The sequence below is a fragment of the Herpailurus yagouaroundi genome, unplaced genomic scaffold (genome assembly GCF_014898765.1).
Source record: "Herpailurus yagouaroundi ecotype Mexico unplaced genomic scaffold, PumYag 208, whole genome shotgun sequence".
Classification (NCBI taxonomy): domain Eukaryota; kingdom Metazoa; phylum Chordata; class Mammalia; order Carnivora; family Felidae; genus Herpailurus; species Herpailurus yagouaroundi.
The window spans coordinates 11101318-11114084 of record NW_024412439.1 but is presented as its reverse complement, the minus strand read 5'-3'; the positions used below and the strand labels follow the sequence as shown (position 1 = coordinate 11114084).

At 51.6% G+C, this 12767-nt stretch overlaps 1 protein-coding gene and 1 long non-coding RNA gene across 4 annotated transcripts in view; both read left to right on the top strand.

Annotated features, from left to right (window-relative positions):
* The window catches only part of LOC121016067 (uncharacterized), a 10225-nt gene extending 525 nt beyond the window's left edge, over nt 1-9700 (top strand). The window contains exons 2-4 of one of the 3 annotated variants that reach the window (XR_005784089.1): nt 3099-3211; nt 8554-8898; nt 9476-9700. This is a non-coding gene — a long non-coding RNA (uncharacterized LOC121016067). Of the gene's footprint in view, nt 1-2973; nt 3212-8408; nt 8899-9475 lie in introns of those variants that run through there. The other 2 variants (XR_005784088.1, XR_005784087.1) reach the window with 2 other exon arrangements.
* Nucleotides 9701-12356: 2656 nt separating this feature from the next.
* Nucleotides 12357-12767, top strand: part of CHRNE (cholinergic receptor nicotinic epsilon subunit) — a 6209-nt gene continuing 5798 nt past the window's right edge. Inside the window, exon 1 of the mRNA XM_040452947.1 lies at nt 12357-12396. Coding sequence (XP_040308881.1) covers nt 12357-12396 — 40 coding nt within the window. The remainder of the gene's footprint in view (nt 12397-12767) is intronic.

Here is a 12767-nt window from a genome sequence, read left to right as displayed (position 1 = left end):
AAGAAAGAAAGAAAGAAAGAAAGAAAGAAAGAAAGAAAGAAAGAAAGGAAGAAAGAAAGAAAAAAAAAGTGGCAGGACGCCGGGGGTGAGGCTCAGTCCATTGAGCATCTAGCTTCAGTTCAGATCATGATCTCGTGGTCTGTGAGTTCGAGCCCTGCGTCGGGCTCTGTGCTGACAGCTCAGAGCCTGGAGCCTGCTTCGGATTCTGTGTCTCCCTCTCTCTCTGCCCCTTCCCTGCTCGCGCTCTTTCTTTCAAAAACAAATAAATATTGAAATAATTTTTTTTTAATGGAAAGAAACCATTGACATCACTGAGTGGAAACCTAATTTTTTTTTTAATTGGTGTTGGAATTGTTACTTGCAACATAATAAGCTTCAGGAGGTAAAGATTGCATTTTCCATTTTTCCTTTTTTTAAGTGTTTTTTTGTTGGTTGAGAGACAGAGCACAAAAATGCTAGCAGGAGAGGGACCGAGAGAGAAGAAATGAGGATCCCAAGTGCAGGGATCCTATGTGGGGCTCGAACTCACAAACTGTGAGATCATGGTCTGCGCTGAAATCGAGGGTTGGATGCTTAACCGACTGAGCCACACAGGCACCCCAGTTTTTTTAAGTGGTATTGTTTAGAAAGGTATTTAAAAATTTTTTTTCCTTTTTTAAAATATTTTTATTTATTTATTTATTGAGAGAGAGAGAGAGAGAGAGAGAGGGAGAGCAAGCAGGGGAGGGACAGAGAGAGGGAAACAGAGGATCCCAAGCAGGCTCTGAGCTGACAGCAGAGAGCCCGACTCAGGGCTCGAACTCACAAGCCATGAGATCATAACTGGAGCTGAAGTCGGACATTTAACCGACTGAGCCACCCAGGCACCCCCACAAAGGTATTTTTTAAATTTCAGGTAGATTTTTAAAAATGAAACTTTTTTTGAGATCATTATAGGTTCCCAGACAGTCGTAAGAAATAAGAGATCCCGCGTGCCCTTTCCCCAGTTCCAATATCACAACCCAGATACTGACATTGTCCTCACCATAAGGATCCCTCACGATGCCCCTGTATACCCACACACGCTTCCTTCCTACCCCCTGACTCCCACCACTCTGCTCTTCATTTCTGCCCTCTTGTCACATTAAGAATGTTGGGGCGCCTGGGGGGCTCAGTCGGTTGAGCATCCGACTGTTTCTCAGGTCATGATCTCGCGGTCCGTGAGTTCGAGCCCCGCGTCGGGCTCTGTGCTGACAGCTCGGAGCCTGGAACCTGCTTCGGGTTCTGGGTCTCCCTCTCTCTCTGTGCTCCCTTCTCCCTGCTTGAGCTCTGTCTCTCTGTGTCGCAAAAATAATAAACGTTAAAACAATTTTTTTTTTAAAGAACATTATATAAATGGGATCGTACAGTATATGCCCTCTGGGAGTCGACTCTGTCCGCTCGGCACACTCCCCTGGAGGTTCGCGGTTTGTAGCGTGCACTGGTTTTTATTGCTAGGTAGTATTCCATTGCGGGGAGTACCACAGTGTAACCACTGCCCAACTGAAAGCCGACTGGGCAGATCCCAGTTGTTGGCTGTTACAAATAAATCTGCCACGAATATTCACATACAGATTTTTGTGGGAACATAAAGTCTTCATTTTCCTGGGAAAATGCCCCCGGAGTGCGGTTTCTGGGTCGGAGGGGAGTTTATCTTTGGGTGTGTCCGGTTGGGGGTTCGCTTGCTTTCTTGCAACGTGTGAGTGTCTGTTTCTTGCCAGATTTGGGTGGTCTTCAGCCATCATTTGAGAACTTTTTTCAGCCTCGTCCTCTTCCTCCTCTTTCTGGGTCTCTGATGACACAACGTCAGATCTTTTGTTAGAGCCCCAGAGGTCCCCGAGACGTTTGTGCTTTTAAGTCTGTTTTCCCTCTGTCGTGCGGAATGGGTGGTTTCTATTGTCGTATCTTCCGGGTCACGGGTTCTTTTCTCTGTTCCCGCATTGTGTTGTGGGGCCCACTCCCTGAGCTGTAATCTCAGCTGTTATGTCTTTCAGCTCTGCGGTCTCCATTTAGTTCCTTAGACCCTCTGTGCCTTTGCTGAAGTTCTTTTTGATCTGTTTCAAGTACATCCATAATTTCTCGTTAAAGCCTTTTTATCGTGGCTGCTTTAAGATATTTTCCAGGGGCGCCCAGGTGGCTCAGTCGGTTAAGCGTCCGACTTTGGCTCAGGTCATGATCTCACGGGTCGTGGGTTCAGGCCCCACGTCAGGCTCTGTGCTGACAGCTCGGAGCCTAGAGCCTGCTTCGGATTCTGGGTCTCCCTCTCTCTCTCTGCCCCTCCCCTGCTCTCTCTCTCTCTCTCTCTCTCTCTCTCAAAAACAAATAAACATCAAAAAAATAAAATATTCCCCAGAGAACCCTAACACCTCTGTCCTTTGGGAGCCACCTGGGTGAGGATGACCTCCTGGGTGCAGAAATGAGTGACGGTCCTGACCCTCCTGGGGCCCCCTGACGCCATCCCAGTGGGGATGGGAAGGGTGCCCCATGGTGGCCAATCTGGGATGGACATCCAGGCTCCCCTGTGGTTACCAGCTGGCTGGGGTGAAAGTCCCTGCTCCCCTACTTGGCCTTCCCAGAGAGTCTGCCAGCCCGGCAGGGATGTTGGGGCACCTGGTGACAAGCCTGGGGAGGGTGCAAATCTAGGCTCAACCTTTGGCTGCTGGTGTGGGGGTGGCCACAGTTTGTCCGTGGTAGAATGTCGGGAATAGAGTGGCCATTTCCCAAGTTCTGCCTTCTTAGGCTACCCCTTTCCTGGTCCTCTGGCTGGAGAGAGCAGGCTTATTATTATTATTACTACTATTAGGGCACCTGGGTGGCTCAGTCAGTGAAGCATCTGACTCTGGTCTTGTCTCAGGTCATGATCTCACCGTTCATGAGTTTGATCCCTGCATCAGGCTCTGCACTAGGGGTACAGCTAGGGATTCTCTCTCTCCCCCTCTATCTGCCCCTCCCCTGCTAGCTCTCTCTCTCTCTGTCTCTCTCTCTCGGAATAAGTAAATAAACTTAAAAAAAAAATTATACACAAAACCGAAAAAACACAAAGGGCTCATCCCACCGGCAATAAACGTTTTTGTTTCTAGGTTGCAAATTCCTTCACTTCTTGGGTGCATATAGAATGTCCCGGATTTGGTTGGATTTAATGGGCGGAACAGCGAAGCACACACCCATCTTGCCGGAAGCGGAGATCTCCCTGGTGGGTATTGCCACCTTCTGCAGGCTTCTCAATTTCTCACACTTGGCATTAAACATACCGGGTGAGGGTTAATCTTACGGATCCGCTTGGCCCGGATTCCCCACTTGTTAACATTTGGTCTTGTTGGCTTTATTCCTGTGTCTCCTGTGTCTCCAAGGGTTTTCCCTGAACTAACTCGGAGACATCGCCACTAAATTTCAACGTGTGTTGCCTAAAAACAAAGACATTTTCTTACAGAACTGCAGTATGGTTATTAATGTGGAAATTCAATACTGATGGGATAGTATGATCCAATCTGCAGTTCATATTCCCATTTTGTCAATTGTCCAAAAAATGTCCTTCGTAGCTCCCCCCGCCACCCTCCCGCCCACGTCTAGGAACCCATCCGGGACCATGACATTTTTGAAAACTACAGTCCAGTAATTACGTAGAATGTCCCTCGATTGTGTAGAATTTCCCTCAACTCGTCTGATGCTTCTCACAATTGGATTTGCCGTATGTTTCTCCGGCATGACTGTTACATAAGGGATGTGGCTTTCTGGGGGCATCATATCAGGAAATACTTCATATCAATTTGACCTATTGCGGGGGTGCTGTTCACTTTGATACTTGGTCAAGGTGGAATCCACCGTGCTTTTCCACCGTCGAGATACTGTTTCCTCTTTTCTCACTAAGAAGCACTTTTGTGGGGAGATGTTCTGACACTATGTAAATATCCTGTTCCTAATTCAACTCTGGCCTGCAAAGTACAGCACCCGTTGGTGACTCTCGTCTGGGCCGATTATTGTAAAACCGTATTTTTAGGTGATTTCAGTTCATTCCGTTTCCTTGTAACCAAAAGAACCCAATGAAAACAGAACATTAGACTCAGAAGCAGAGTTTCGTGGAACTGATCCTGAGTGCTATCTGCTGGAAGGGAATGTTTCTACCCAGTGTTTTCACGGCAAAGCCACTAACTGAGCCTTCTCCTGAGGTCTCTCGGACTCTAAGCGTGGGCCTCGGTCGGTGGGGCGGAATGTGAACTGTGAGCTGTCTAGACTGGATTAGTTACCGTATTGTAAATTCCTATAGGCCTGACAAAACCGTTGTGACACTTTGTTTTAACATCTGTCCACCCCTCTAGCTGGCAAACTTTGGGACAGCAGGCCCTCAGAAACACCGCCGTGCTCTAAAGGGGTAGACCCTGTTCCACGGGCTGAAGGAGGTGTGAGACACCTCTAGGGGCGCCCGGTGGCTCAGTCGGTTGAGCATCCGACTCTTGGTTTCAGTTCAGGTCATGATCTCGCAGCTTCGTGGGTTTTAGCCCCACATCGGGCGCCACACTGGCAGCGTGGAGCCTGCTTGAGATTCTCCCCCCTCCACTCTCTCTGCCCCTCCCCTGCTTGCACCCTCTCTGTCGCTCTCATAATAAATAAACTTTAAAAAAAGAAAGTCCCACCCCAAAGGTCACAAAAATACTCTCCCACCTTTTCATCTGTTAACTTTCTAGTTTTTCACCTTTTGTTTTAGAGTCTTTAATCCACCCGGAGTTTACTTTCGAGCATGGTATGAAATAGGGATACGGCTTTATTTCTTTTTCTCTCTATAGAGGGAGGCAGCCACTTGTGTCTTCTAATCTTTTGTTTTTTTTTTTTAACATTTATTCATTTTTGAGAGACAGAGACAGAGTGTGAGTGGGGGAGGGGCAGAGAGAGAGGGAGACACAGAATCCGAAACAGGCTCCAGGCTCCGAGCTGTCAGCACAGAGCTGACGGGGGGCTCGAACCCACAAACTCTGGGATCGTGACCTGAGCTGAAGTCAGATGCTTAACCGACTGAGCCACCCAGCGGCCCCCCGTGTCTGCTAATCTAACCGGTCCTCCCTGAGGTCACCCCCCCTGAGGTCACCCAGCCCGTATCACACTTCTGTGTGCACACGGGTGGCTCCATGGCTCTTACCCGGTTCCTTTCTTTGGTTTTTAGCAACTAAGCAGAACCAGTTGGGCTTTTGTGTAATTGTTGTTGCTGTAACTTCTGTTGGATGTTTTAATATCTGCCGGGGTGACTCCCTCCTCTTTTTCAAAACCGATGCGGCTATTCGCAGACCTTTGTACCATCATAAACATTTTGTCTTTTTTTTTTTTTTAACATTTATTTATTGAAGTAATCTCTACACCCAACGTGGGGCTCGAACTCCCAACTCCGAGCCCAGGAGTCGCTTGATCTACCGACTGAGCCCGCCAGGCGTCTCTAGATTGTCATAAACAGTTTAGAAGTTCCTCAAGTTTGTAAAAATTTTAACTTATAGGTTATTTGGGGGAGGACTGACATCTTTATAATCGGGAATCAGCTCATCCAAACAAAAAGTGTATCTCTTCATTTACACTCAACTTTCATGCCCGTTAACAGTTTCACATTTTTTTTTTCAACGTTTATTTATTTTTGGGACAGAGAGAGACAGAGCATGAACGGGGCAGGGGCAGAGAGAGAGGGAGACACAGAATCGGAAACAGGCTCCAGGCTCCGAGCCATCAGCCCAGAGCCTGACGCCGGGCTCGAACTCACGGACCGCGAGATCGTGACCTGGCTGAAGTCGGATGCTTAACCGACTGCGCCACCCAGGCGCCCCAACAGTTTCACATTTTTATGGGGCATCTGGGGGCTCAGTTGGTTGAGCGTCCGACTCTCGATCTCAGCTCAGGTCTTGATCTCAGGGTCGTGGTGGCCGTGAAGACTACTTAAAGACACACACACACACACACACACACACACACACACACACAGCAGTTTCACATTTTTGCCGTAAAGATTTTACATACAGTTAAAGAACATCCTTAATTACTTTGAGTTCTGAATACTTGAGAGACTTTGTTACTGTTGTGAGCGACCTTTTGTTGTCTGTGACTTCGTACCGCGGGGGTGAGGAGAGCTGTTGGTGTTGATGTTTCTTACATCCAGGGAAGTCCCTGACTCTCCTCTTGGTGGCTTATTGTTGCTCTGCAAGGCTTTCCACGTTGGTAATTATACCCTCACGTAATTAATCTTTTCCTTTCCTCTGCTTCTTTTATTTTCTTCTCTTAGCGCATTGGCCAGGACCCCCAGTGTTGCCGTGAAGACAGTCCTGCCTTATTCCTGTGTTTACAGTGAGGGCGTCATGACCCATGTGAACTGGAGGTTTTTAAAAGTCCTTTTCAAATTAAGGAAGTTGTTTCCCGAAAAAAATTTTTTTAAGTTTATGTATTTATTTGGGGAGAGAGAGCGTGCGTGGGGGAGAGGCAGAGAGAGAGGAAGAGAGAGAGTCCCAAGCAGGCTCCACACTGTCAGCGCAGAGCCCGACGCGGGGCTCGAACTCACAAACCGTGAGATCGTGACCTGAGCCGAAGTCAGATGCTCAGCCGACTGAGCCACCCGGGCGCCCCTGAGGGTGTTAACTTCTTTTTTTTTTTTTTTTCAACGTTTATTTATTTTTGGGACAGAGAGAGACAGAGCATGAACGGGGGAGGGGCAGAGAGAGAGGGAGACACAGAATCTGAAACAGGCTCCAGGCTCCGAGCCATCAGCCCAGAGCCCGACGCAGGGCTCGAACTCACAGACTGCAAGATCGTGACCTGAGTTGAAGTCGGACGCTTAACCGACTGCGCCACCCAGGCGCCCCGAGGGTGTTAACTTCTTAACCAGCGGTCTGGAGACGGGCCCTCTCAGGTGGGCCTAGCAGCAGGATGGCATCATCCAGTGGACCTGTCCTTCCGTTTTCCATCCTTAGCACACTGGCTGTCATGTCCCTGTCCTTGTCACCTCATGCTTGCAACATGGCGGGCAGCCTTAAAGGCGTACATCTGCTGGTGACAGGGAAGGAGCAGGGGGAGGACAGACTTTCCCGGCAGCCCCGTCCCCTGGTCGACTTCTGGCAACATTGGTCAGAAATGGATCGCAGCATGCTTCTGGCCGCAAGACAGCACTGCATTCTGAGCGTCTGGCAGACGAGAGCGGGGACACTGTGCGTCATCGTGGCTCATCCCCGGGGCTGGGCACGCGCTCCGCGTCTCAACAAGACGGGGCTCTGTTGGGAAGAGAGAAATGCCTTCTGCCCTTGCACGTGTGGGACACACTTGACTTAAGTCACTTGACTTAATTGGCAGTTTCTAGTTCGGTCAACTTTTGGGTTTGGTTGGCCCATATTTTATGGAGGATTTTTCACATTTATGTTCAGAAGTGAATGAGGCCTGTGTTTTTATTTTCTCGTGTTCACCTTAGCTGAAGCGAGAAGTTCGTAAAACGAGTTGGCTTGCCGCCTTCTTCTTCTATTTTCGGGAGAACTTGTGTGAAATCAGATGATCGTGCCTTGAAAGTTTGGGAGAACTAAGGGCTCCTGGGTGGCTCAGTCGGTGAAGCGTCCGACTTCGGCTCAGGTCATGGCCTCGCGGTCCGTGAGTTCGGGCCCCGCGTCGGGCTCTGTGCTGACAGCTCGGAGCCTGGAGCCTGTTTCCGATTCTGTGTCTCCCTCTCTCTCTGCCCCTCCCCCGCTCATGCTCCGTCTCTGTCTCCAAAGAAAGAGAGAAAGAGAGAAAGAGAAAGAAAGAAAGGAAGTTTGAGAGAACTCACCTATAAAGCTACCGGGGCGTTGGGCCGCTGTGGGGGCCAGGCTTTCGCTGCCTTCTCACTGCTGCCCTCTACCTCAGGGTACTGACATCCCTACTTTTACATACAAAGTGGCACTTACCTTTGATAATGAATGAATAAGAATGAATAAGAACAAAACCCAGGTTTGGGATAAAGTGAAGACAATTTCCTGTTTCAGATTCTTGCCCAACAGAGCCTCTCCCCATGTTTAGGTGATGTGGTTACAGAAATCACGATCAGATACAGGAATCTGTTTTCTCTACGTTTAGACCGCAGGGAGAAAATTAATTTCACTTTGATCATATGTGAATCAGTTTTACATATTATTAAATAGGATCAAACGAGGGATATCCGTCTGGCTCAGTCTTATTTAAAAAGAAAATTTATTTTTTTAATGTTTATTTTTGAGACAGGGAGACAGAGCGTGACCGGGGGAAGGTCAGAGAGAGGGAGACCCAGAAGCCGCAGCAGGCTCCAGGCTCTGAGCTGTCAGCACAGAGCCCGACACGGGACTCGAACTCACAGACTATGACCTGAGCTGAAGTCGGACGCCTGACTGACTGAGCCCCCCAGGTGCCCCTCTGGTGGGCTTTTAAAAAAAAACAACCCTTGAGCTCCACTTACTTTCAATATGACTCGTATAGATACTATGTGTTAATACCATAAGAATCAAAAGTCAGTAAGAGGCTCGGAGTATGAAATCTTGGCTCTAATTCGCAACATTTTATAACTGTTTCTTGCAGCCTTTTTGTGTGAAGAGTGTGGCTTCAGCCGACCGCTGAGGAGCCCGGAGTTCTTGGCCGTGGTTTTTTCCTCTGGGTCGGAATCATTTCCTCCCCGGGCTTCCAGAATCACCAGAGGAATCTTCATGGCAGGATCTACAAGCCGCGCCACCTTCTCTCTCCGAAGCCAAGCCCACGACGCCCTAGAAACTTCCCTGGAACGTCCTGTCTGTGCCTGGCTGATGCGGAGACTTGCCGTCCCGGTTCACCTTCTTGTCGCCTCTGTTCTGAGAGGAGAAGGCGATTTGAGCTCTCCTATGACGAGGCGCCCAGAAACCACCACGGACTTCCTTCTTTCCTGCACCGGTAAGTCCCAAGGACTTTTGTTTTCTTCCGTAGCCAAGTTGAGTAAAGAGGTCGCCTCCCGGGGAGGGGGCGCGGCACGCGGCCTCCTGGGCCTGGGGCAGCCACCCCCCACTTTCTCGCTCTCGCCCCCACCCCTGCCATCTCTCTCTCTCTCTCTCTCTCTCTCTCTCGTTTCATTTTTTTTTTCTTTTTTTAATCTTTACCACCTACGTCTTTTTCTGCTCTGGTCCGCTCATGGCCTTGTCTCCCCGCCAGGAGTCCCTCCCCCGCCACCTGTCGGTGTTTTTACACCTGGGGAGGGACCCAGCAGCCCCGGGGGTTCAGCACCTCGCCAGCCTCTTAGGGCTTTCGGCCAGCTCTGTAGGGACAGAGATGAGCCGCTCTTGGGCTGCGGGCATCTGCTCCCGGTTTGTCTTCGCTGGCCTGTGGTTTTCTATTTTTGACCCTACGGAAACTTTTCTTTGTCTTTATGGTCTCCGATTTGGGGCTCCAGGGAAGGGGAGAAAGGCCTCCCTCGCTCCAAGATGACAAATGCTGGCTTTACCCTAGGCCTTTCTTGGTGTCGTTTTACATGCAGGTGTCCGACCTCCCCCCGCCCCCAGCGGTCGACAGCTGAGGGTCTGCTGGTATTCTGATGATTGTTTCCAGTTGTCCCAAAGGGACTTCTTTGATTAAGCCTCGTTTTCTACATCAAATGTACCACTTTGCCTTCATCGTGTGGCAGATTCTTGTACACTGGAACAAAAAATCGACCTTCTTGATCAGCACACGTAAATCAAAATAATGAATAGCAGTTTTCACCTATTGGTTTGGCAAACACATTTTTTTTTTATTTTATTTTATTTTTTTTTTAGTTTGAGGCTATGCTGTCCTGGGGAAGGAGTAAGACAGCGTTCTTGTACTCTGTCGGCCTGAGGGGTGTCAGTGGGCACGTGCTTTTGTGAACAATTTGGCAAAAGTCACCAACAGTTTTTTGTTTTTTAAATGCACGAACTTTGTTTAACCTTTATTTTTGATTTTTTTTTTAATTTTTTTTTTCAACGTTTATTTTTTATTTTTGGGACAGAGAGAGACAGAGCATGAACGGGGGAGGGGCAGAGAGAGAGGGAGACACAGAATCGGAAGCAGGCTCCAGGCTCTGAGCCATCAGCCCAGAGCCCGACGCGGGGCTCGAACTCACGGACCGCGAGATCGTGACCTGGCTGAAGTCGGACGCTTAACCGACTGCGCCACCCAGGCGCCCCTAACCCTTTTTGAGAGAGACAGAGACAGAGACAGAGACAGAGTGTGAGCAGGGAAGGAGCAGGGAGAGAGGGAGACACAGAATCTGAAGCAGGCTCCGGGCTCCGTGCTGTCAGCGCACAGCCCGATGCGGGGCTCTAGCCCGCGAACTGTGACATCATGACCTGGACCCAAGTCAAAAGCCAGACGCTTAGCCCCCGGAGCCAGCAGGAGCCCTACTTTTTTTGTAAACACACATTACTCTTCCAGGTTCCCTGTTCCCTTCCACCCTTCCCCGTTCCAGCACAGGGACACGTAGGTCGTGGCGACTGGAAGAAAACCAGAATAACTCCAACTGCAGGACAGTGGTTACCGCCGAGAAGGGGGGGTTCAATCAGGGAGGGCACAGAGCGGCTTCCGAGGACAGTTACGTTCTACCTCTTGGCCTGGGTGGTGGGCACACGGGTGCTTATTGCTTTCTTACCTGTACACGTTTTCTGTCTACACGTGTAGGGAAGATACACTTTATGATCTGAACAAAAGGTGCTTATTACGGGGCGGGGCGGGGCGGGGGGCAGTACCTACCCTCAGAGTTTAGGTTGACTTGACTTGACCTCGATGCCGTTAATTTGCTCCTGTCCTTCAGACCTTCCGTTCCCACTCTGCAGGTTCCTGCTTCATGCTTTTCCAGTTTTCTGTATTCCACCATCTCCCGGACTCCTTACTACTTGGTTCTCAACACCACCGACCCGTGAACCTACCCCAATAATGTCCCCCCGGGATCCGGAGAGCAGGAAAATGCCTTCTTCTATGAGCAAAGAAATGGTTCGGACCTAGGCGAGAACGGAATTAGAATCACCGAAGCTCGTTTTTATGAAGGACGCGCTGTGTGCCAAGCTGCCCGCGAGGTCTGGGGACAGCGGGGACCCTGCGTCTCTACAGTCCGGCCGGGGGCTTCCCTGCTTGTCGATGCCGGTCAGTGGATGGCGGGTGCTGCCGCCGGGCTATCTGGGGACAGGTTTCCGTGTCTGCGGCGGGGAAGACGTAGGATCGGTGTAATAGATTTGAAAAGCACGGATTACGGTCTTGCTGTCAGAAGGGTTTTCTGGGTCTTGTGTTAGGGGGCATTTCTGTTTTCTTTCTACTAGTTGATTCCTTTTTTTAATGCCATTTTTAAGTCAAGAAAGGGGGGGAGTCTCGTCTCTGCTTGACTCTGTATCCGAGGCGCAGTCTCTCTCTCCACGTGGAGACCACGCTGCCCCCCTCCCCACCCCGCACCGAAGCGTCCTCTCCTGTGGCCCCCATGGCAGAGGACGCCGGCTTCCTGACATTCTCCGGGAAGGGCTTCCTTTGGCCTGGCTTGGGCTGGGTGTCCTCCCCCGGACCCATCAACCCTGGCCGGAGGGCGGGCGTCTCTAAGCACCTGGCAGACCCTCTGGGGACACCGGGCCGCTCCCTCGGCCTCACGGCGCTAGGCAGAGGGCAGCGGGAACGAGGACTGAACGGGCCGCATCCGTAGAGTGCGGCCAAGAGGTGGGTCTGGGGCCAAGACCTGGTGGAAGGACCCGCGAGACAGCCACGACCGCACCACCGAGGGGCTCACGGAGAGAACGTGAGCGGCGGCTCAGGAGCCAGAGGAGCACAGGGCGGAGCAGCAGCAGGAGACTTGGGTCATCCGAGCTGCAGGTGGGGCCGATGCTCGGAGTGCAGGGCAGCCGAGCGACACGGCGCCCGTGACTCTTGCTTTTTACCCTTGGGCCCGTTCGGGGTCACCAGCTGCGGCTCTCCCGCCTTGAGGCCACGGTTTATTCACGCCTAGAATCGGGGCGGCCGGCCCAGAGCAGGGGACCCGTTAAGGGTGCCCGTTAATGCCCGAAGACGTCTCTGCTTTATCAGAACCCTCGGCCCAGGCCCGAGCGGCAGCCCAGATCTGAGCCCACACGCCGCTCGGCCACCCGCAGGGGGGCGAGCGGGGGCCCGACGGGTCCCCCGGGGGGGGGGGGGGGCTGGACACGCCGGACGGCAAGGAACGCGTCAGCGGAGGAAGCGGGATGTGTGGGAGACGGCCCAGCTGCGCGGACCCTCACAGGTAGAGGGAGGGGACCCCCAAACGACGGCCGCGCACGTGTTCTGCGAACACAGGTGCTCGCGGTCAGGAAAGCCGATCGACGGGTCCCGTGTGTTACTGCCATCACACCCGTGTGACCGCGGACCCGACGGAGTCCTGTTTCGCACCTATGGGGACCGCCTTCCCGCACCGCTGTGAGGAAGCAGTAGGTAAGACACGGCACCCCCACTCCCTGAGGAAACACCAAGAGCTCCTCAAAAAGGTCTCTGGCACCCTCCCGAAGCAGGGTTCTTTGGGGGTGGGATCTGAGAACACGGATTGTGAGCGAGCACCTCAGGTGACAGGTCCAAGGAGACTTTAGGACAAACACTCTAAGAATCCGTAAAGTGTCTGGGGGGCGGGGTGGGGGGGGCACCTGGGTGGCTCAGTGGGTTAAGTATCCGACTTCAGCCCAGGCTCAGGTCATGATCTCCCCGTTTGTCAGTTCCGGCCCCGCGTCGGGCTGTGTTGACAGCTCGGAGCCCGGAGCCTGCATCGGATTCTGTGTCTCCTTCTCTCCCTGTCCCCCCCCCCCCCCCCC